This window comes from Monopterus albus, unplaced genomic scaffold (genome assembly GCF_001952655.1).
Source record: "Monopterus albus unplaced genomic scaffold, M_albus_1.0 scaffold365.1, whole genome shotgun sequence".
Taxonomy (NCBI): domain Eukaryota; kingdom Metazoa; phylum Chordata; class Actinopteri; order Synbranchiformes; family Synbranchidae; genus Monopterus; species Monopterus albus.
The window spans coordinates 105,146-129,196 of NW_018128245.1; the positions used below are offsets into that span (position 1 = coordinate 105,146).

A 24,051-nucleotide genomic window follows, 5' to 3' on the forward strand; every position below is an offset into this window, starting at 1 on the left:
TCTCCATTATATTTCTACACACTTTTACCATTGCAACCAAAGGTTACTCTCTATAAATGCAGTCATTGTAGAATTTAAAAGTCCTTGTAACCTACCACAGAGACATATTAGTATTAACATACTGGAAATTCTGGATTCATGTCTGTGTGCTTCATAAGTGCTCTCTACTCTGAGCAGTTACTCCCATACTATTCTAACATATAAAGCCTTTATTGTATTAAAATCAGACCTGTGCCTCAACAAAATTTTTAATCCACTAACATCCATCAGTTTTTATAAAAATAGCAGCCTTGTTCATAGAGCTATGGATTATCAGACACTGTGTATGAGAATGTCCAGCTCACACATTCTCAGCTACACTACTCCATAATCTTATTGTATATAATAGAAGGATCTCCATTCAGATTGTCCAATTCACCATGTGTATTGCGTAAAATTCTGTAGAACACAGTGCTGTGGTTTTGGAGCTGAGATAGTAGCTCCTGTGTTCTCACTATATCTGGATGTTTTTGTTTAGATTTTAAAGCTTTGTTTTTGTTGCATGCTGCTGAGGAAAAAAACTCCAAATGGGTCAAGAAAAAAAACACTCATTGTTTTATTTAAGTCTAAAATCCTTTTCTGTAAAGCTGAACATTATAATAAATTGAAAACTCTAGCGTATTCTGATGCTCACTGTGTTTTTCTCAGTTGAACACATGTCCAACTATAACACAGCTGAAGTGGATCACATAAAGAAAACTTATATCATTAAGCATCTAGATGTTTTTTTTTTTCATTTTGACATGTAGAATGTCAATTCTACAGCACCATAACATCTGCTTATTCGTTTAGCAGCCTTTTCCGATTAAAAAAAAAGATATGCTACAGTGGTGTGATTGTAATCTTTGATCCACGTGGTTTTAATCCTTATAAATATTGAATATTTGATGACTTTCTCATTGATGGAGCATGACACCTGGGCGGCCTGCCCTCTGCTAATTGTATGTACCCACAGGAGGGGGTTGCTTCTGACAGCGGCCTTTATTGCGGGGAAGCATCTGAGCCAGCAGGACTGACACGACAGTGAACGCAAACACTGATGTATGTGCTGCATGATCCAGTCATATTTTATCTTTGATGAGGGGCTGTTTCTATAAATCAAACCACCACAGACATGGAAAATGAACAGCAGAGGATGAACTAATTGAAAGAATACTTGTGTATATTAAGTAAGTGTGAGTGCAAGTGTGGTGTTGTATGTGTTTTTCCTTTTACAATCTGACTGCTGCTTGCCTAGCAGGGACTGTAATGATGGTCGTCAGCACTGGCTGGTTGCTAGGTAACAATTACCTGACTGTGCTTTGCTTGCACTGAATAACACAGTGCGTTGTATGTGTGTGTGTGTGTGTGTGTGTGTGTGTGTGTGTGTGTAGAGGAACGGAAAAATACAGCAAACTAGACTACCAAGCAGTATTTCCATTTCTGGACAGAAAATGCCCCATACCAAAATCACGTTCTTGGATACAATAATATTAGCCTAGCTGTGTTTCTAAATGTGATTTACACTGTGTGTGTCAAATTGATCGCATTACATTTAATATTTGTTTTGTGGTATGGTGTGTTGTATCACATGCTTTGGTATTTATAGTCACGTCCATGAGGGGAGGAAGCTGGTGTTAACAAATGATGATGTCACCACAGGGCCACACCTCACAGAAGATGATAGACACTCCTCTGCTTTAAGATCATTTTCACTTTCTCAGCTTCTCACATGCTTTTGATTTCTGTCTGTCCTGTCCCCAGTATATTGTCCCTCAGTAGTCCTTCCTCTCAGGCTGCAAGCACCTTTCGTCTCTGTCCTGCCTTGTTTAGTGAGATTAAATTCCAAGTCTTCCAATGTTGTTTGTCCAAACGTTTCATAGTCCCATTAGGTTTAGGCAGAAACCTCCTCCTAACCTGGCCTTTGTCGCTCTGTATACAGTGTAACTTAATGTTCTCCTTTGCTTGTGTCATAATTTCTACAGACACAATAATGGTGCTGTTGTTCGTAATAACTTGCTTGCACAAGGTTAATCACCTTTATTTGGGGTTCAGTGTCTTGCCCAAGGACACTTCAACACGTGGACTGCAGGCACCAAGATTCGAACCTCCAACCCTCCGGTTGGGAGATGACTGCTCTGCCCACTGAACCACAGTCACCCCACAAACGAAATATGGAGAGTCTCCCCCAGTCCCAGCTCTACACCGAAAGGAATAGTTTGACATTTTGGTGAAATGTTCTTATTTGCTTTGATAGATGCGAAGATTAATAGCTACTACACTCATGTCTGTCCAGTAAATATGAAAGTGAAACCACATGCCAGTTAGCTTAGCTAGTTAGCTTAGAGACTGAAACTTAGCTGGCTACTTTTGGGCAACTGGGCCTGTTAACGTTTTTACACATAGTTTTTTGTGTGGATTAAACAAACAAGACATGACATATCAATTACTGAGATATAGAGGTGCTGGCAGATGGATTTTGTTACCAAGTTAGCAGTCTCCCTTGTTTCCTGCTTGGCTAAGCTAATTGGCTTAACCGGTTGAAAACTTGTATTTATTTTCACATCTAACTATCCTCAGACAAGCATAGTTCAGTACTGTCTTTAAACCTTCTACATTATAAAGTAAGCCTTCAGTTGGTAGGCATTGCAGGGAACATTAAAAATATAAACATTGGAATTTTAATCCTGTCCCCCCATATTAATTTTTCACTTATCAATTTGAAAATATTGTTTATGTCAACAGTTTTTATGTCAAAATACCCTCTGTTCTTTGCTTGTAATTTTTTTGACTCATCCCCTGTCTTTTTAACTTTATCCGTCATATACAACCACACTTCAATGTGAGGCAGAGTGATATCATGGTTGACTCAGTCTCATTTGGCAAAAATTTTTACTTTTCCAAAGAATGTAGTTGGAGTGGGTCAAACCACCAAGCTGCTCCTTTTTAATCAAATCTTAAGAATGTAATCACATTTTTCTTCTAATTGTAACTTGCCCACATATTCTGTTTCAGCTGTAGTAAGTCACATTACAAGCTAAAGGCACTTAAACTGCAGGTCAATATATAATTCCTATTAATTCTAAAGTAAATTGTCTACCCAGCCAGCACTCTGACCCTGTCATCTTGAAGCACAGAGCCAGGCAAAATTCTTCTGCTGAGAATTTGTAATCAGAGGCCAAGATGAGACCATGGCACCTCCCCCATGCAATGCTTGCCAGCTCTCCCAGACATGCATGATATATTTGGAGATCATTAAATGGTCCTAAATGAGAGCCTGGCGTGAGAGTGAGCTCTGACCATCTGGCCCCATTGTGGGCGCCGGAGCACTGTTCAAACTCCATCCAGCAGCATCAGCTGCTCTGATTGGATGGATGCTAAGCAAGCATGGGCATTGTAGCCAATTACAAACTCTTTTAATCAATTACCCAGACCCGCCTTAGTCTCTGTGTTTATTTCTAAATTAATCATCCTGTTAGATTCCGTGTTTCTCTGCTCTACTCAGACTGCTGATGAGGTTTATTTCTTTGCAGTTGCCTCCCTACGAAAAGATGGAATAAATGAAATCCACACTAGCGATGATAATGTCACTCAGTCTGTGGTCGGCCCACCACTTTGGTCCAGGGTAAAATAATCAAAAACCATTGAATGGATTAGCATGAAACTTTGCACAGACATTTATGGTGCCCAGAAGGTGGTTTCTAATGGCTTTGGTGATTCTCTGACTTGGTGAAATTTCTCAAAAGCAATTTGAGGGATTGTAGTGAAATTTGGTACAGGTATTAATGTAATGTAGTGGCCTTTCAAGAACTTAGTTTTGGTCAAATAACTGTATGGAAAGGGAGAGCTCCAGGTTTTGTTTTGAATTGTTTCTGTATGTCTGCTGTTTCCAGGTCACAAGCTCAACAAGGACCTGAAGCACTATCTGAGCTTGAGGTTTCAGAAGTCTTCCCCCGACCACGAGCTGCAGAAGGTCATCCGAGCCAATCTGTATCGCCATGCTGTGCCTTGTGAGTAAAAATATTAGTCTTTATGATAATGTGATGATGGCTACATCTAGTTAGAAATATTGTTCGTCATCATCTTCTGATCTTTACTACAATGACTAACTGTCTTTTGGTATTTGTCTCATTTGTTTCATTGTCTATTAATCTGATTCACCCTTTCCAATCATGCATAAATTATTCTGTTAAGCTTTATTTCCTTCTCATCATTTAAACCCAGCAAATGAACCAACAAATGAACAGAGAAATGCCATCAAACACCATCACTGTTGCTATACAGGAGATTTTGTATTACTGCCAATTAAAGACAGTTGCATCTTCACTGTTCCAGAGCACCATTTTTGCAGCTGTCTGTGAAATACACAAAAAGTGTGGCTTGAGCCAAACATTCCGGCTCTGTGCCAGACTCCACAGCTGGGTTTGGTTATGTCACAGACAGTTGGATCTGTGGTTGGGTGGCAAAGTCCAGCTCTGCTCACTTCACTTCCTTACTGTACACATGTCATGTTTGTGTTTCAAGAATCCTTTGCTTGAGTTGTGATGACCACAAAGCTTGAGGTTCATAGTGTTAAAACAAAGCAGCACAGTGCATCTATTGGTGATTAGAAAGTATGTAGAATGTGTGTGTATTTTCCCCTCTTGCAGATTTGATTTGATTATCAAACATATGCATATGTACAAGGATCATCCTTCTCTTCAAACACTGCTTCCACCTATTTCAATGGACTGGAGCTTGGCTGTTTGTGGTCATTTGTATATGTTTGCATTGCAGTGCTACTTGATAAAATGTGGCTTCTCGGCTAGATTAATTTGTTTTCCCCTCTTCTTTGCTTTCTCACTCTATTTCACAATCTATTACTGCCTGTCCTTCCCTTGCGCTCAGTCATGTGACTGGTAAATCTGCCTCTCAGAGCCTCCTCCTGCCTCACTGCCCTGCCTGGGATTACGATGCTCTGATATATTGAAAATAGATTCCTGCCTGATTATGTGATGAATATGCTGGGATCTCACAGAGATCACAGGATGCTGGAAAGTGTGCAGAGGACAGACAGCACTGACATTAAAACTGAACACAGACAAAATAAAAGTGCTAAATGTGCTTTTTCCTGAGATGGTATTGTAAAGCAGTCTGAGGGGTCACCAGATTATTAAAGGGATTTATATCTTGTTTTTACTTTTCATTTATTTTTTATTTTTTCAGACTAATACTGGATAGATTAAACTCCAAAGCCATTCAAATTCTTTAAGAACTACATACTAAAACTTACATACCGGATATCTTCTTCTTCTAAAAGCAATGTCTAGACTAGGATGCTGATTTAGACATTGCTGTCAAGAGAAGCAGTGAAAGTTGAGTTGTCTTGAACAGTAACAGGATAATCCCTGAGCCACCACACATCTGCTGCTTTCACTGTGTTTAGAGGATGGATAATCATTATAGCAGAGTCGGTTTATCTTTAGTGGACTGGTATAAGCCATTAGATCGGAAAGATAAAAGCTTCAAATCAACAAGGTCATTGGAATCAAATTTTCTGAGCAGGTAAAGTTAAATTGGAGGTAAATTCAGAGATGTAATATTATAGGAGTCATTTATGTCAGTTTTACTACAGAACCAAGGTTCACCAAGAAATAAGCTACCTTCATATTACAGGCTTTAGCGCAAGTCCAATCTTTTTGTGTTGATAGTTCTTTTTACAGGACATTTTATACATATGATGGTATGCTGCGTATTTTGTGACAGTTTTCTAAAATTAGATTTAAAAAAATCAAAATATATCGCCTTGTTTACAGTATCGCAATATATCACAATATATGGGATCGTAACCCCTGTATCGTGATACGTAACATATCACCAGATTCTTGCCAATACACAGCCCTACCTAATAGAGATTGACTTATACCACTTTCCCACCAAAAATACCATGTATACATGGGTTTTTTATACGCGGCTAAACCCAGTTTTAACTGGCTTCTGATGGCATTCCCACTGCCGACTGACCCGGTTTGGGTGTCGAGCAGACGAGTTTGTTTCCACTCTGGTATGTCATATTTGACATCATCACGTTGGTGATGTCAGACACATACGCCAGTACTTTTGTTCATCTAACAAAGCATAGAAACTTGGCATAGACTGATCCATGTTAGAGCACTGATTGAACAAAGATGGATGGAATTCATTGCTGAGATGGCTGATGACGATGTGCACGTCATTTTCTGTGTTAGCTGGTTTAGCCAGGTTTTGCTTTCCCATTTCTAAGCTGAGGTGTGCCAAGGCAAAGTGGATAACGACACGTCTCGATTGCAGAGTCATTTGTCCCAACAGTTGCATTCCCACTGCTGCCAAAAGCCGAGGTGTGGTGAGTTTACACAGGTTTTTTGGGCAGTGGGAAAGGGGCTTTAGTGTCCACGTTCATGGTGATGCGTGAACATGTCATCCAGTGAGACAGTATGGCACACTGATGTGTTTTTATTTTGGACAACAATGGAGGTGCACAGAAGTGACATTTGAAAGACTTTGGCTACACAGATAATACTTATTAACATGGCATCAACTGATTGTTGGATTTGTCTTTTTTTATGGGATTTATTGACAGTAATAAAAATTTCCCCGGGCTTATCCTGTATGATTCTCAATAATCCTTTAAAGTAATTAGACAACAGTTGTGGATATGTTGACTGTGTATTTCTCAGACACTTTTCAAAAAACTGAAAAGGCCAAATTGGGCCACAACACAATGCTGGCCAGTTTATCAGTGAAATGTTTATAGCCGTCCTCTCTTGCTTTCTTTCTTCCTGTTCCTCCCTTTCTCCCTTTCTTGGTGACCTACTATCGCTGCCACCTCCTGTTTATTGTCTGTCTCCCTCTCACACATACACATGCAAATGTTTTCTCGGCATGACACGGCAGAATGACAAAAGCAGTCAAATAAAAGCCACACTTCTCAGGCCTCTGTTTCCTTTGTCTCTGTGTCTGTCATGTCTCCTCCCCCTCTCCTGAGCTTGTGTTTCATCCTCTCCCTATGTTTGACTCGAACAGGTGCCTTTCCCTCCACCACTGGCCGAGGTGGGTTTTTTTTCTTTTGGGCGTGTGTGCATGTGCATGTGTGTGTAAATGTGTATTTTTAGGAAGATCACTTCCCCCTTTAACCCACCCTTCTTCCCTCTCCTTCGTAGCCCTGCTGCTACAGATGGCCATTATTATCATGTGCAGCAAATGTCATAATTGATAGATAAGTTGCTCTCTCGTGGGATTCATTTCCCTCTCACATCTACAGCTGCAGCTTGGGGATGAGGGTTATCTCAGCGTTATCCCGGCATTTGAGCCACAGAGCGAACCAATCCTCCCTCCCCCCACCTGATCTCTCCCTCCCGCTTCCTCTCTCTCTCTCTCTCTGCTCTCTCTGTCGTTCTCCTCTTTTCACTTCAAATCCTCCAGCGAGTGTCAGCGTCCCTGTGGCTTGGCGGTGGCTGTTGCCTTCTTCTGTCTTTCTCTGTCACACTAACTGCTCCCACTGTCTCTCTACCCCTGCTGCTCTCACCCTCCATCTCCTCCTCTCTGTGTCTCTCTCTTTCTCCCTCCCCTCCTTGCTGTCCTTCATTCCCTTGCTTCCTTGTTTTCCAATCCACTGCTGATCTTGGGGAAATCATTGTTGGAGACAAATTTCTCTGTTTGACGCTCACACAAAGAAAAGGATTAAGGCTTGATTCGCTGGCTCTGGACTCGTTCTGCATCCAGGCAAGTGACAGCTCCTTATTCTCTCCTCATTCTTTCCTTCTTCTTTTTTACACTCTCACCGCTATCCGCCATCTGAAGCCTGTGATGTATGCATGGCTTAGAGTGTGTGTGGTTGATGCTGTGTATATAGGCTAAGGGAATCAGGGAAGGTGGGGGTATGGGTGGGAATTATGTGAGGGCAAGAGAGGGGCAGGTACACTTTGGGCAAGGGACAGATGGCCAGTAGCCCTGGTGCTTTTTCTTCTTTGGTTTTCTAATTCACCCCGCGGGCTTTGTGTAAGGCCCACTAGTACACAGACCTTCTTTTCAAAAAGGAAGAGATGGCTGCTCTCCTTAGCTAAAAGAGGGAGGGAGGGAGTGTATCTGTGTGTGAAGAACGGACAGGGTATAGGAAAGGAGAGGAAGGGGAAGAAAAAGAAGAGGGGGGAAGGTTGCTGTAGCAGCAGAGCAGGTTTTAGGAGGTTAGGAGAGGAGAGGAGAAGAGATGAGGAGCTAAGAGGGAGCGGAAAAGGGGGGTCATTAGCCTCAAATGCATGGAGGTCAGGTCCAGATGCTGCTCAAACAAAAGGGCTTCTTTGGGGGAACGGCAGGGGGAAGCATGGCACTCGCCATTGTGTGTGTCGCTGCATTGCAGGGTGCTGCCAGGGAGCCTCATGCTAATGATGGCCATTCATTCTTGTAACGGATGAGTGGGCCCCAGCTTCTGTTTGCCTGCTTTTCACATACGCACAGTTTAGAGTTTGCTCATGTGACCAAATGCCTGCTACGTTAACATGACAGCGCTCTGAAAACGACAAGGGATGGAAAAATGATGGCTTCAGAGTTCATTGAGGAAGCTGGGCAAATGTGTGTTTTTGCATAGTAATGATTTATGAAGAGAGGTGCACGGTGTGTGTGTGTGTGTGTGTGTGTGTGTGTGTGTGTGTGTGTGAGGTTTATGTTTAATGCATGTGTTGTCATATTTGGCTTATTTGTTACCATTAAAATGAATCGCACAGGCTGCCACATACAGGCCAGATGAACTGCAGCTCTTCCTTCTTGTTTTATCGTCAGTGTGATTGGCAAGTGGATGGAAGGTGGAACTGGAGGCTGTGGTCTCTGACGTCGTCTTTGTTATTGACAATCTCCTCCAGGCCCTTTTAAAGACATCTTATGGTACATTATCCAGAGGAAACCACTGCAACAACACAACCTCAGTTTCTGCACTTGCAGTTTAGAACAGGCTGTACCCTGAGCCTAGTCTTACATTAACTTAATCAACACTGATGAGCAGCCACTGTGATTATGCATATAAAGTGTTGCTCTTAATAATGTTTTTATTATTTAAATACTTATTCATGTTTCCTTGCCATAGCTCAAGTAAGACAATCATCCTTTACTTTTACTCAAGTAAAGATGCAAAGACTGTTGACAGGATCACCCCATAGTCACTTTAAAGTGATACAGTGACACTCCATCCAGACTGGGAGTCCTGTCCACCACATGGAACAAAAATATAGAAAGCTTGGGATCAGTGATAAAAGCAGGTGCAAATTCTCTTCTGTATTTACAGGGTGACAATTATAATTCAGACATCTGGCTAGTTCATGTTTGTTGTCAGTGGAGGAAATAAATTACGCTAATTCCCTGACTGAACAAGATACTCTGTTATGATCATCAAGTCTTTTCCAATCCTGTCTGTGAATGTCTTGTGATGGTTTGGATGTGGATTCACTGTGGCGACCTTCACACTGTAGCTCCTCAGTGTTTGCTAACTTCAGTGATACCAAGCAGTGAGTATGATGATGCCAGACTGATCCACAGTCTGAAATGCTTTGACTGTCTTCACCGTGTTCCTGTGCTTACAGTATCTGTTCTGTTTTGACCATATTTACTCCTGTGGATAATCCTACTCTTATCCCTGGGCCTTATATGATGTTTATCCATAATAAAATAATTTTAGAGCTTTTGAACCACATACAAATTATTGCTTTTACACTACAAAATTACATATTTGGAGTTAAACAAAACTACTAATCTCCGTCAGAATTGCAGGTTGCAGCACGTCTTATGTAGTTAGTGAATATTAATTTCTTTAGTTTGAATATCTGTTGTCAGAATAGACGAGTAATGGACATTTTGCAGACTGCAAATGATGTTACACAAATGTTTATCTGTCTTTCCACCATATCTCTTCCATTTTGACAGTGTAGGTAATCCCTGAAGGAATAGTTTGGGAAATACACGTATTCACTTTCTTGCTGAGAGTTAGATCAATAAAACTCTCTGCCGGTAAGCTAAATATAAACCTGTAAAACCTGCAGTTGATTAGCTTAGCATAAATACTGGAAACAAAGGGAAAAATTTACCTGATTCTGTGTAAAGTAAAAAGAAAGAAAAAATTCACTAGCCAACTCCCCTAAAGCTCACAGGAGCTTGTTATTGGACAGAGCCTTGGTAGCTTTTTTCCTCCTGCTTCCAGTCTCTAGTTAAGCTAGGCTAATCTGCTGGCTCTAGCTTCATATTCAACATATGAAAGAAAGTGGTTGTTTTCTAATTCACTGCAAGAAAGTGTGCTTCCCAAAATGTCAAAAATTTCTGTTAAAATGTTTTTGTAGTGCAACCTTAATGTATACATATAGACAATTTAGCCCATACTGTAGTAATTAGCAGGCAATATTCCTATTTTGTAGCTATATTAGTAGCTGAAAGTGAAATGAGCCATCTGTCTTCCCTAGTTTGATGTCTTTTGACAAGATACATACTAAGGTAAGCCTTCTGTTAATCCCACATGTCCACTCTTGTCCTCATCCTTGTCCTATATACAGTATATGTATCAGGTCTCTATCTATAAGTACTTTACTCTTATTTTTTTAATCTCTTTTCCTAATGCACATTCCTTTCCTTGTTGATATGTACATACACATTGAGAGCCGCTGTACCAGAGTCAAATTCCTCGTGTGTCCATCACACCTGGCCAATAAAGCTGATTCTGATTCTGATCTATTTCCTTAATATCATTCGCAGAATCACACTGCTTTGCTGACCTCAGTAGCCTGCTGTTTAGCAGCAAAGGGTAATGTAAATAATAAGTCACTAGGTGATGTAGAAATATGATGAAAGGGTGCTGATATAAATTTCCCATCGCACGCCCCACCTTTATCTAAGGTAAAATATGGAGCATTTATAGTACATTAACATAATAAATACTGCATACCAAATTATTGTTGATTTATTTCAGGACTGCCATCAAATCTTTTTTATTTTATACTGTAACTTTTAGCTGTAGAGCATGTGGCTGAGCTTGGACCATGTGAATCCAGCTGCAGTTTATTTCCCTAAGGGCAGCTCCTGGGTTTTGTGGTGAGGCTGCCTAGGCAGCAGTTCATGTCCATGCAGATACAGGCCTGTGTTGCCAGGTACAGCACATGCTTTCCTTTGGTCTGCCAGTGCACTCTTAATCTCCCAAGGTCCTAATCAATCTAGGGTCTCTGGTCTGGTCTTGACAGTCAACTGTCATATTTAATATTTACACATTTATTATTTAAAAATATTTTTTTATTCTTGCCTTTTACACTATGATTTTATACTTCCCTCCCATCTTTGAATGCATCCTGAATACCTGCACTCTGCACTTGTAACCCAGCATTCTGTTTATCAGGACCATGTGTTATGTAATGTCAAGAGTCTATATTTAAGGCTAAGATAGTAGGAGAAAGGGAATAAGAGAAAGAAAGAGAAAGTGAGAGGAAGGAAGGGAGGGAGTAGTAGTGGGCGGGTGTATGCAGGAGGGGCTGCAGCCATTGGCCTCAGACAGGAACTGGAGTGTGAATAGCTCACATTGGCTTAGCCCCTAAGCTGGGCTGGACCTCTAATTTACTCTGCTTGTGGAGATTTGAAGAAAAACAGAAGCTGCCTACTAGATGCCTGCTTGAATGAGCTCACAAGCTGGGAGCTAGCAGTTGCCCACAGACAACTGGATGATCCATGGACAGTTTGGATGGAAGAGGGAGAGCAGAATTCAGTCTATTTGGATTTATCTTTTTGAATATTTCTGTGGATTAACGTGCAGAGAGGAAAGCAGCTGCGGTAGTGGTGTAGAGGTAATTCAGTGACATTTACTTCTTCTCCTGGGAGTGATGCCCTGGCTTCTGGGAGCAGATAGGAAGAGGTGTGGGTGGGGAGAATAGATGGTTACACACAAAGGCAGAAATACAGAGGCAGGTGTTTTTTTTGAGACACTGTAGGAATCAGTGCCTTTGCAGATCTATAGTATGATACCGATGGGCTGTGATGTTTTGTGCTGTGTGTCTGTCATGACAGTAGATTTGCATGTGCACACATATGCATGTTTGTCTGTCTGAGATGGTGTTTGTTTAAGAGCTGAAGTTAAACACTGATCTGTTGACACTCTCGCCTGCTGATAGAGGACATTTTCCCCCCTGCTGGCTCTTTCGTATTCCACCCTCCCTTCATTTTTACCTCTTTGAGCAACCCTCCTTGTGCACTAGCTCATTGCTCTCAGCTTTACTCCTTAAAAGAAAGCTTCTTCCCTATTTCTCTTCTGGCTGTCCCCTGTGAAACTGTGGTTTATAATAGGTGAAAGGAAAGCAAACACCTTAGCATCTTTTGTGTAATTTTATAAAATTTCCAGCTAATGATGCTTCAGATTGTATATGTGCTTGCCTACTATTCATTTGCTGTCCCCTTCTCTCATTCTTCTCCCTCATACTGAAAGGAGAGCGATAGGGAGGGAGCAAGGGGAACAGCAGGAGAATAGCGGCTGGGACTCAGCTATGTGGAGTGTTGTGGCGCGAGCTGAAAGAATGGCCTGTTGTGTTGGGCAAAAGCAGTATTGTGTGTCTGGCCTCACTCTCCTTTTGTGTCCTCTGTCCTTCTCTTCCTTAATGGGTAACTTCATCATCCCTTCATTCAAACAGTCACAGCTAGGAACCAGCTCTTCGTTTGATGTTACCCTTTCCAGAAATGCATGGCTGAGTACTATTTACACTTGTTTGATGCTTGTGCCAATATGATACTTGAAATACTGAAACACTGCACTTTTAATTAACTTACACTTTGAGACATAAAAATACTTTTTTTTAAATATAAAACCATGTTTCTCATGTAACAAAAATAGAGCTGAAACAATCAATCAATTAATGGATTAGTTGATCAACAGAAAAGTAATCTGCAACTCTTTAGATAATTTTATAAATGTTCTTTCATTCCAGCTCTTCAGATAGGAAGGTCTTTGTCTCATGTGACCAGAAATGAATTATGTCTGAGCTGTAAGCAAGATATAATATTGGAGTTGTGTAATGGCCGCATTTTTCGTCATTTTCTGACTTTGAGTAGACAAAACCATTGATCAGTTAATTGAGAAAATAATCCGCAGGGAAAATCGGTAATGAAAATGATTGTTAGCTGCAGTCCTGACTTCTTAAATGATTATTTGGTGTCTACACACAAGCAGCAGAATTTGCCTAAACAAAACAGAGCAAAGATGGTAGAATTTCCAGTGTTGTTTTATCAAAGCATAAGAACATCAGAGTATAAGCTTTCTGTACTTGACAGTTTCCTATCCTCTAGGCATGTAAAGCCATGTCAGACATGGTTTTTTGTAACATTGCAGATATACTTGACAGAAAATCAATTAGAAGCTTCTTCTGTTTAATAGTAAGTTTTGAATGTTACTTGAAATGTGTTCATGGATTTACATGAGTGTTTTTTTAGAGGAAGCACTGAAGCTCCTTACTGAAGCTCCCTCAATCCCATGGTAGTTAACTGAACCTTAGCAGCACCTCGGTTCCTGATAGGATTTCCAATGGGGCTGCTATATGCTTAATCATTAATCTGAGGGCCTCCTCTACATTGATCTGTGCTCTATTCCCCTTTAAAAATCATTAAGGGCTGGCAATGCCTTCAGCGGGGGATGGAAATGCTGATTGAACACAACCATGGCACTCAGGATAAAATCAGTCAATAATGCACAATTAAATGTGCCAAGGAATGGGATGATACAATACTTACTTCGGTCTCCAGATCAGCTGATCAGGACTGAAGGAACAGGTCCGGTATCTGTCCATATCAGTGGCAGTAGACTTCTCGCCTTAAAGCATGACAACTGAGTCACACTTTCTTTAATTAAAATACATTTAACCCCTCTTCAGACCAAATATTCTCTATTAGTCCTTTTAGCATCCTTAAAGTGGTTTGTCCCACTGACACCATAATCGATGCAAATGGCCATCTATCCATAGTTTGCGGCTGAGACGCGCTCATCATCTGACCAGTGTATTAAGGGACTACTTGTGTAGACAAGGCCTTAAAGTGCTGCTTCAATCAATGCTGCTCCCGTAATTGGCTTACGGGCCCAAGAGAGCTCCCTTCTAACTCCCTGTGTGACTGTTTGCTCTCTCTGCCCCTCCTATGCTCTGTCTGCTCTGAGATATGCACCTAATTTCTTCTCACGTCACCTCTCAGCTTCTGTTTTCATAACATACACTTACCCATCAACAACTAGTGTGCTTATTTTGGAAACACACTCCAGTTTGTGTTGGAGCTGTGGTTTTTTTCATTGGTGTGGAGGAGACCATTACAAGCACTGATGGATAAGATTAGTTTTTTTTTAAGAATATAAATTTTGATGTAAGATTTTGTTTTCACTAACTTCAGAAATACTCCACATGGTTTTTAATTACTTACTTAGACGCCATTAGAGCATTGTTTGGAATTAATTTTTGTAGGAACAGACTTTTCCCTAATCTCAGTCTCTTGTTTGTTGGAAGTTGCTTGGTCTTGTGTGTTATTACTGTGCCCCCACCCGACTGTGTGTGTGTGTGTGTGTGTGTGTGTGTGTGTGTGTGCTTGACAATTAGGGGAAGCTCCCCAGACCATCAACAACAGAAAGGCGATTGAGGGTATCAGATGTTACCAGAGTGCTGTCAGGCTCACTGCCTATTGTTAATACACAGGAGGAGGATGCTTTTTTTTTTAAACCTGCATGTGTATGTGGTTGTGGCTGTGGTTGCAGCAGTGTAGGAGTAAGGATCTGAACAGTCCATCTGAGCTGGCGGTCCTGTGGGTGTGGATATTCAGGTTAACTTGGCCCCAGGTAACACTGACCAAACTGAACCAAGGGTCAGGACAGGACATCAGAAGGATACAGATGATGTAGTGATATACATGTATCACTCTTAGCCTGACATTTTTGTCTTTTTGTTTGCACAGTACAAAAAAAGTGTGCAAGTAAAGCCAAAAAGCCAACTAGCCTATCGCATGGCACCTCTTGACATCTCATTTTCACTTGGCAGCTTCTGCACAACAGTTAAAACAATTTTTAAAAATATGGACATTTTCATTTTCAGCTTTGGATACAAATATGCTCACTGAGAAACTGAGATTGACTTACTGTTTGAAAAAAGGGTGTGTTTTTCTAACTTTAAGTAGGACTGGGAATGTTTTGACCACATGATGGTGCTAGGCGAAAGGTCAGATCACCTATTCACAGAAGCATGGATGTCTGTATCCATATTTCCTAGTAATTTCATGGTTGATGAGACATTTCACTGAAAACCACAAAGGAAAACCTCACTGTGGTGCTTACATGCTTGTATTGTCTGTAAACCACGAATGCTTTCACTAAGATTTGACTGCAATCCTTCCGATAGTCAAGATACTGTATTTTAGTCTGGACCAATTGGCCTACAATGCCATCTCCAGAGCTGTGCCACTAGCATGGCTAAAAATAACATCATAAATATAAAGTGGCCTTTAGACTGAAGACTTGTGAAATGCAATTTCAAATGAACTCAAAACATTTAATATCAGTCATTCCACTTTTAGCTCAGTATTAGAATTAGTCACAGAAAACAGCTTCCCTCTCAATAAAAGACAGTGTTTCTCATTTTCAACTACGTAAAACCCTATTTATGTTTTTCTCCAACCTTTGTGCAAGCACTCATTTCAGTGGATTTATGGTAGCTTAGTAAATGCCAAATGATGTGAAGCAATATATGAATGAAACATTTTGGCTGGTAATACAGCGAAAGTTGAGCCTTGTGCATTGTAAAAGATTCAGTAGGCAGATGGCCTTAGAATCTGCTTTCCTTTGAAGCTAGATAACATGTTTTGCCATTAGTATGAAAGCTCATTTTACAATGTGGAGCAGCACAACTCTTCAAAATATTTGTAAAATGCAAACTCTTCTAGATTCAGTTTGAGCCAGATTAAATGAGATGAAGAAACGTGAAAGTCTCAGTTCACTGTAAATTTGGATGCAGGTGAAACTGAGGTTTTAATTATGTTTCACAGCAAGATTGGAATAAAAATAAATAATAAATAGCTTCAGTTTATTTCCAGTAATCAAGAAAGAGCAAGAACAATACAGTCAGTCTTTATCTCCATGTTTTGACTTGGAGACGTTACTGACATCATGTAGCTGGAAGAAACCAGCCAGTAGTGGTTGTTACTCAGAGATAAAGGCCGTCACATCACTGAGAGATGCTGCTGCTAAGCTGGTTTCTTTCTGTGAGGTCAATCTTTTCATCTAATCTTCTTCTACATCTGCTAAACCCCTTGGTGTTCTCCAAGACAAAGACCTGCGGTGTGTGTGTGTAAGAATAATCACCATGTCTGAGCTGAAACTGATTTGATTTAAAAATGAAGATTTACCAGTTCATATGGCGATTGCCATCATGATTCAGATACACAGAACACCTACTGTAAGGTGATAACATTTCCCCTCTGTATCTCCAGGGTCTGTAATTCATGACTTCAGGCAGCTCTGATGCCCCTGCAGTTTATAAGTTCAGTAGCAGTGAGCGAGTAGTCCATTAAGAGGTAACGAGATGTGGGTCACAGCATGCGCTCAGATGGGCCACTTTAGGGACATGTCCCCTGCTCTGAAGCTTTTTATGAACCAACAGTGAGGGCAGAAACTTGCGTCCACAACGTGCTATTTATATTTCACACTTTGAATACACTATATATGCGTTTACACATTCCTCTCCTCTAGCTGCATCTTTATGTCTTTCTCTCTGATTGTCAGTGTGGCTGCTCACACCATAATGTCTGTTTGCTGTGAATTTCATACCATATACAGACTGTAGCTAAAACCAGACCAGAATAAGGTGAAGACTAACTGTACAACCTTAGTCTAAGTCTTTTCTCATGAGTTGCAGCTCCACTTCTTATATGGCAGGAAAGAATCACATAAACATTTTGTAGTGCAACGTAAAATGTAACCTGAAAAATATTCAGTATTAAATTAGCAACTCACCTCACAAAAACATGGTTACTGCATTTACTTTGTGCCCCTTAACTGATTGTTTTAAGTCTGCAACTAATGATTATTTTTCATTATTACATAATATCTGGACTATTTCTTTGATTAATCTGTTAATTGATTATTTTATAAAATGTCTGAACAGTATTGGCAAAGCTACTTTTTCAGCATAGCTGACTTGTACAGCCTTAACAACTAAAACGGTCTTCAACTTGCACCATCTTGAATACTGGGCCTAAATAATATTTTTACTTGTCAGAGCAGAACCTCTTGTTTATATAACACATGAGCAGTCTCTCAAAGTTGCTCTCCAACAGGCAGCTCGTTTTGGCTCTGAATGTCCATGCCAACGCTGAAAAGCCACTCACGTGTAGCATGGAAAAATAAAAATAAAATACATGTGTTTTCTTTTTATGGCCCAAAATTGTTTCAATAGTAAACTACTAACTAAATGGAAACAAGTAGTTGAATTGCCAGCAAGCTACTACAAAACATGGTTGAAATACTAGTTTAGACCTAGTTCACTACTCCCCAGCCCTGTATTTGAAATAGTACAAAATACCATTACAATTTACCAAAAATCAGTTACTGTTTGCAGATTGCTTGTTTTAAGTGACCAACAGTCCATAACCAAAAGATATTCAGTTAAGTAGACATAAAACAGATTAGAGCTGCAGTGATTAGTTGTTTGATTAGCTGATCAATAGCAAATCAACCAGCATCATCGATAACTGGTTATTTGTTCAAGTCAGAATTAGCTGCGTTTCTCTTTATTACATAACTGTAAATTGTCATTTAAACTGTCACCATGGGCTTATGTTCTTATGTTTCAAACTGAATATTCAATTTTTGCTCGTTAACGGGCCTAAAATTAGTTGGTTAACAAAGTTGTCAGATAATTTTCTTTTGATCAGCTAATCGGTTAATTAACTACTTGCTGTGTTCAGCTTTCTACAGAGAAAGCTTTAGATGGCGGAGGAGTACACTGACAGACATTGATGCAATGCTGATGACGTGACAGAAATGAGGTCAGACTTGTCTGGACCCCCTTATCCTTTTAGCACTTCTTAGATCAATACACACACACAGACACATGCATGCACACATCCAACTCATCATTGTGTAAAAGAGAGCAAGATGCTACACACTCAATAACATGATGCCCAGACAACAGAAAAGTGGAGACAGTGTGCGATGCTTACAGGTCAGAGGTGTGTGCGCATATGTGTGTGCGTGTGTTGTTGGTTTCTTGGTGTTGTGATGGCTGTTTGTCAGACAGCAACAGGTGGGAATGAAGGAGAAAGTGCAAGCTGTTTGCTGCGCCAGGGATTTCTTGTGCCCATTAGGTGGTTGTTTTTTGTTGTGTGTCATATGTCTGCACCCCCCTCTCTCCATTTTTCTGTTCTGTGTTGTTGCGACCATTTGGCGTATGCCCCTTGTCACAGCAGCCCTTGTGTGCCCCCTCCTTCTTTTCTTTGTGGGTCCAAATTGGAGCTGCTGATTGATATGTTGTTAAGAGAGTAACTGATAATGACTGAATGTTGTGTGCTGAGTTTATAGACTCTCCAAAGTAGCAGGGACACATCCATGTTGGGGTGGACCCCTTGTCCCAGTTCATGGCTATGTCCGCCCACTTAAAAACCTATGAACATTTTGAAAAGCAGAAAGATAGAAATAGAGAAACTAATCTTCCTTGTAGTGTGAAATAAAGATGAAAGGAGAGGAGGAATTAATCATCAAACACAGTGTGCACACCAAGAAACAGAGAGATACAACAGAGGAAGACAATAGTAGAGATACAAGATGCTTCAAAACTATGATGTCCAGACAAAGAGGATTATATTTATTTACTGCCCTATAAAAGGTAAAGGTACCTGTGGGTATAATACTGGGATTTTTTTTTTTTTGGAAGCCATATTATAGATCCATTCCAGCTGATTGATTTGCAACATTGCTGCAACAGCCTAACAACCAGAGAGATTAAAAGCATTGCAACCTCAGTCTGAATGATCTAACAGAACTGCTTTTCTGTCTCACACTGTATATCATTATATACATGGATAGTACTGTAGGCTGCCATGAGAGCAGAGCTGCATAAACATTTGACTAGATGACTTTACTGTGTTTCAAAGAGACAGATGTAAACAGGTTGTAATGTGACTACATCAAGGTTGGTAATGCTTTTTTAAAGCTGTCTTGGGAACTATTAGCAAGTCAAACACTAATACAGGTTGTAGAACCTTTTCCACTACAAAACACACTGCAGCACATGACTGAATGTGTCAGTAGGTTTGTTTGCAGTTAATTTGTGCAAAATCTTCATGGCCATTATTTTCAAGCATAGCTTTAAATTATGTAAAACAAAAACAAAAACTTTTTGATAAACTGGCAACCTGTCCAGTGTCCTGAGTCCTGACCCTCTACAGGATAAGCAGCAGAGGTGATGGATGGACTTATTATTATTTTTAAAGTTATGGTAAGGTAGCACTGTAACATCAGAGGTCACCTGAGAGCCTGCAGCTCACCTGTCTGTGTCTGTGTTGCTCAGGCTACTGCTGAAAGCAAGTGGACAATAAAATGAAGCCTGCCATTAATGCTGATGGTTAATTTGCCTTTCAGTAATTACTGTTGCATTTGTGTTAAGTATAATTTTGTTAAAAAGACTTGCAGTAAATATTTGGTGAAACTGTAAAATTGTTTTCAACAGGTTTAACCAAATTATAGCTGGTGTTGTATATGTATATATACGATAAATAAATATGGATTGTGAAGCTCATAATATATGACACAAACTTACTTCTTCGGTGCTCTTTGTATTTCATTTTGACTTTTATTTTATAGTTGCTACTTCCACTGTGCCCAGCCCCTGTGCCAACTGTAGCTTTACTGGTTGTTCTACCAGTAAAGTGCAAAGTTCAAAAGAGAAACAAACACATATTGTCACATATGATCTCTGGAGAACAAAGATTGCGGGGTTTTGGTGGTATTTCAAAACTAAAGATCTTTCCAGCTGTGCTTGTTTCATGTTTGCATTTATGTTTGCACTGGCTGGTTTCTCACAGTGAAAGAATGAGCTCATTGATAAGTGCCAGTGGAAGTTAGTTAATCAGGGGTCAAGGCTGAGTGTGGCCCCGTCATTTTTTCTGTGGACAGACAAAATACAAACTGTCCACAGCTGTAGTAAGGAGATGAGTTTGACCTTACTGGTACTCAGACACTGAAAGCATTCAGAGTTTGTCTGCTCTGAAGCTGCTGGGTATTCAACAGGAGTTATCTTCAAAACTTAAAAATGTTTTTTTTTGGCTCTGGAATAAAAGATGTCACTGGCTATTTAGCAACTTTGACTTAAACCACTATGACCATCAAACGGTAAGACTGATGTGTGCTTCCTCGTTGACAGAAGAGCTGGACGCATTTTATGCATGTTGCACAGTAACGCTATTAAATGTTTAAATCTTCTGCTGTGACGTTATCATCTTGTAGCCTTATTTACCTGAATGCTTTTCTGCAAAGCCAGCAGTTACCTATTTGCACAGAGATTCATAGTTTTAACAGTGAAGCAAAGTGGCTGCGTTCAGGATGAGTCAAAGCTGCTGCCACATTTTTCTTTCAGTACAAGTGTAAATATTGTTTGATCTAGAGAATTGGCCTGGCCTCAATGCAGGACAAAATACTCATATTCAAGGAGCTTGTGTCAGAAAATATTTGCTACTTTTGTTAAAAAAAAGAAGTTAAGTTTTAGCTCATGGTTTAAGAAGACCCTCACAAATTATGTATTGCTGGTTTCAGAAATACTGTATCTTGTCATTTTAGCTCTGAAATACAGTGAAGGGGAATCCATAGTTTTCACATTATGAATACATCACAATATGATGACTGATTGCTCCCATGCAACTACAGTAATGTCCTACTGTATGGAAAATATTGCATTTACATTAAGCAAGATATCGCAGGGAAGCAGAGTACAAACAGAAGATCAAGTTATGTAACCCAGAAGCTCAGATTGGTGCAAAAAACTGAGTCAGTGCTGCTCATGAAGGTTACAAGATAAAAATGTTGAGTGAAATAGTTGTTATATACAGTAGTAATCATGTGAGGACATAGTCGAAAGATTTGTGCTAATGAGGCACTGTTCATTCTCCAATATTTTATAATAAATGCACACCAGAATTAGTTATCCAATCAGAGCCCTCCACTATGGGAATATCCTGGAATAACAGCTTCATTCCCTGCTCAGCAGAAAGAGTCATTAGGGCACAGTGAGCCAGTGAAACATTTCCCACCCTGAGACCACCCAGTCCTGCAACTCCCAGACAACTTCACTTTCATCTAATCTCAGTCCACTGAGCTGAATACAAAGCAGCACTTGGCCTCTGTGCTGCTGCTGTAAACAATCAGTTGTGTGTTTTTAATCTTTATGTGCAGGATATGTTTTCTTGCTCACAGTCAAAGGGCTATGTCTTGTCAAAAGAATCGTCTCCTTATCGGTTTATCTTAAGTATCAGTTTAGAAATTGCAGGAAAAGGAGCAATAAAGCAAATCAGTGTTGTCTTTGCAAAGCAGCGCACGTGTAGGACTGAGCAGTAGAGACTTGCTTATTATCAGATGTTTGTGGGCTGGATGGACCCTGAAGGTTGAAGTGTGAGCTTGCATATCGGAGAGGCTCAGGTATACACTTGAACAAGAAAGAGTCTTATGTCAAACATAAGCTTTCTCACCTGTCTAGAATAGAAAACAGTGATGATATTAAAGTGGTTGAAGGGTAATTTCTGCATGTTTCTGCTTTCTTTTTCCTAAAGCACTTTTAAGGATAAGGATAATCACCTTTATTGGCCAAGTACGTTACACACAAGGAATTTGTGGGTGGGTCCAGTGTTTTGCAAGGACACTTCGACACATGGAAGTGGGGGGTGGGGTCCAGTGTCTTGCAAAGACACTTCGACACATGGACTGCTGGCACTGAGATTCAAACCTTCAACCTTCTGGTTGGGAGACAACTGCTCTACCCACCGCACCACTGTCGCCTCCCCCCCTTAGCCCCACTACTGACATATGTCTAGGTTTGGCAATGTCTGTTGGTCAGTTGGTCCACCACTTTGCTCCAGGCTGGAATATCTATCCAACTGTTGGACTGAGATGTTATTCTGTACAACTAGTCACAGTGCCCAGAGGATGACCTGTAATAACTTTGGTGATCCCTGCACTTTCCTTCTAGCACCGCCATGAGGTTGACATCTGTGGTTTTGAGTTAAATATCTCAGGAGAGAGTATTCATCCAGTGGCGGATGAATTGCCATTACACTTGGTGCAGACATTGATGTTGCCTCCTCAGGATGAATTGTAATAATTCTGATGACCTTTCCACCACCCTTTGGTAAAAAGTTTTGATGTGTGCAGTTCATTGTTTATGGCCAAAGCAAAAAAACTAATGACATTCCCATTAATTGAAATGTAGTTTGTGTTTAACGCTGCTTAACAAATTTTTGTATGGTAACACTCTACTCTGAAGGTCCATTCGTAGTTTCCACTTGTCCTCAAACACACATGGATGTACTTCTATTTATGCTATGTGTACATGGACACAATCCACTCGTGCACTAGAGAATGTGATGCCAACCTCTTAATTCCAAGAACAGTTCCTTTGTTTGTTGTACTTGGTTGCACAACAAATAAAGAAAACTGTGTGGTCAAATGCTTAAGAAGGATAGGACCAAGGATAAAACAAGCATTGAGCTTACGTATATGACTTGCACATGCGCAGACAAGGTGTGCAATATATATTGCACACCTTGTCTGCGCAAATATATGTATATTTGTGTGTGTAGGATATACAGTATATGCATGTAAACACTGCGGTCCTGATCACAGATGGGTTACGACCTTCGTCAGCCATCTGGCCTGTCATCTCATCTCCTTCTTGTAAAGGCACAATAGCCCCTGTCCCTATTGTCTGGTGTCAGCTTCCTTCTACAAAGTGTTCTCGTTACAAAGTGAAACACCACAGGCCACTAATCATTAACTCGGGGGCAGGGGCAGGCTCAGGGCAGTTAGTCCAGCAATGAGAATGTTGACTGTGGTTTTACTTTTCAAGAGAATTTGAAATAAAAGGGGTGACTGAGAGTCTGATTTCATCAAATATAATTTTCACTGTTTCCTGTTTTAATTGATGCGATGACACAAAGGTTTTTGGCTTATATCTGACTGAGAAGCTGGTATTATGCTATAGTTAAACCTAACAATACCTAAGAAAGCAGCAAGTGTAGCTGTTCAGTTGTAACTGGAACAATGCAACTCTAGCAATCAATAACGGCTTAAGTAATTCAACTATAACAGCATTATGTCAGTGCTTTTTACAATTCCAGACTCACTGTGAAGAAGTGATTGGAATGATTACAGTATCAGGACTAGCGCAGTGCTAAAGGTGACCTTTGTTTGATCTTCTGATTTAGCAGGCAGCCGTTTCCCATGGAGCAGAGAAACAGCTTGAGATGTGAGCCTCGATTTAATTTCCTGACATAATATTCAGAGCCACTCAACAGTCACTTTGCTTCCAATCATTGTGCCGAATTGGTCTCTCATATCCTGCTTTAGAAACGCTTCCCTGTTACTGGTCATCATCTCAAAAAGCTGAATGAATGTTGTGATGTTGACTGTATTTTAACACTAATGATGGACTTTCAGTGTGGTAGTTGTGAAAGGACAACACTGGACATGTTGTGCCAGGAGGAAAAACTTGATTTCACTTTCAGTCAAGCACATAGCCTGAATTATATCTAATTGTTGGCAACAACCTAAACATTTCCCCTCCTGTCTTCAGGTACAACCCGCCACCCTCGACCTGGAGAGGTCCAAGGAGTGGATTACAACTTCCTGTCTGTTCAGGACTTCCTAGAGCTTGAGCAGAGTGGCACACTACTGGAAATAGGAACATATGAAGGTGAGCATGATGATCATAGCTGGCACTCGTTGAGACCCAGGATAGTGTGGGTGTCCTGATTTACCACAGATACAATGAGCATAGCAGC

At 40.4% G+C, this 24,051-nt stretch overlaps 1 protein-coding gene across 1 annotated transcript in view; it reads left to right on the forward strand.

The window, feature by feature from the left end:
- The window catches only part of LOC109951120 (membrane-associated guanylate kinase, WW and PDZ domain-containing protein 1-like), a 79,493-nt gene that overhangs the window by 21,262 nt on the left and 34,180 nt on the right, over window positions 1–24,051 (forward strand). The window contains exons 2-3 of the mRNA XM_020585422.1: window positions 3,912–4,028; window positions 23,844–23,963. Of these exons, the coding sequence (XP_020441078.1) occupies window positions 3,912–4,028; window positions 23,844–23,963 (237 nt within the window). The remainder of the gene's footprint in view (window positions 1–3,911; window positions 4,029–23,843; window positions 23,964–24,051) is intronic.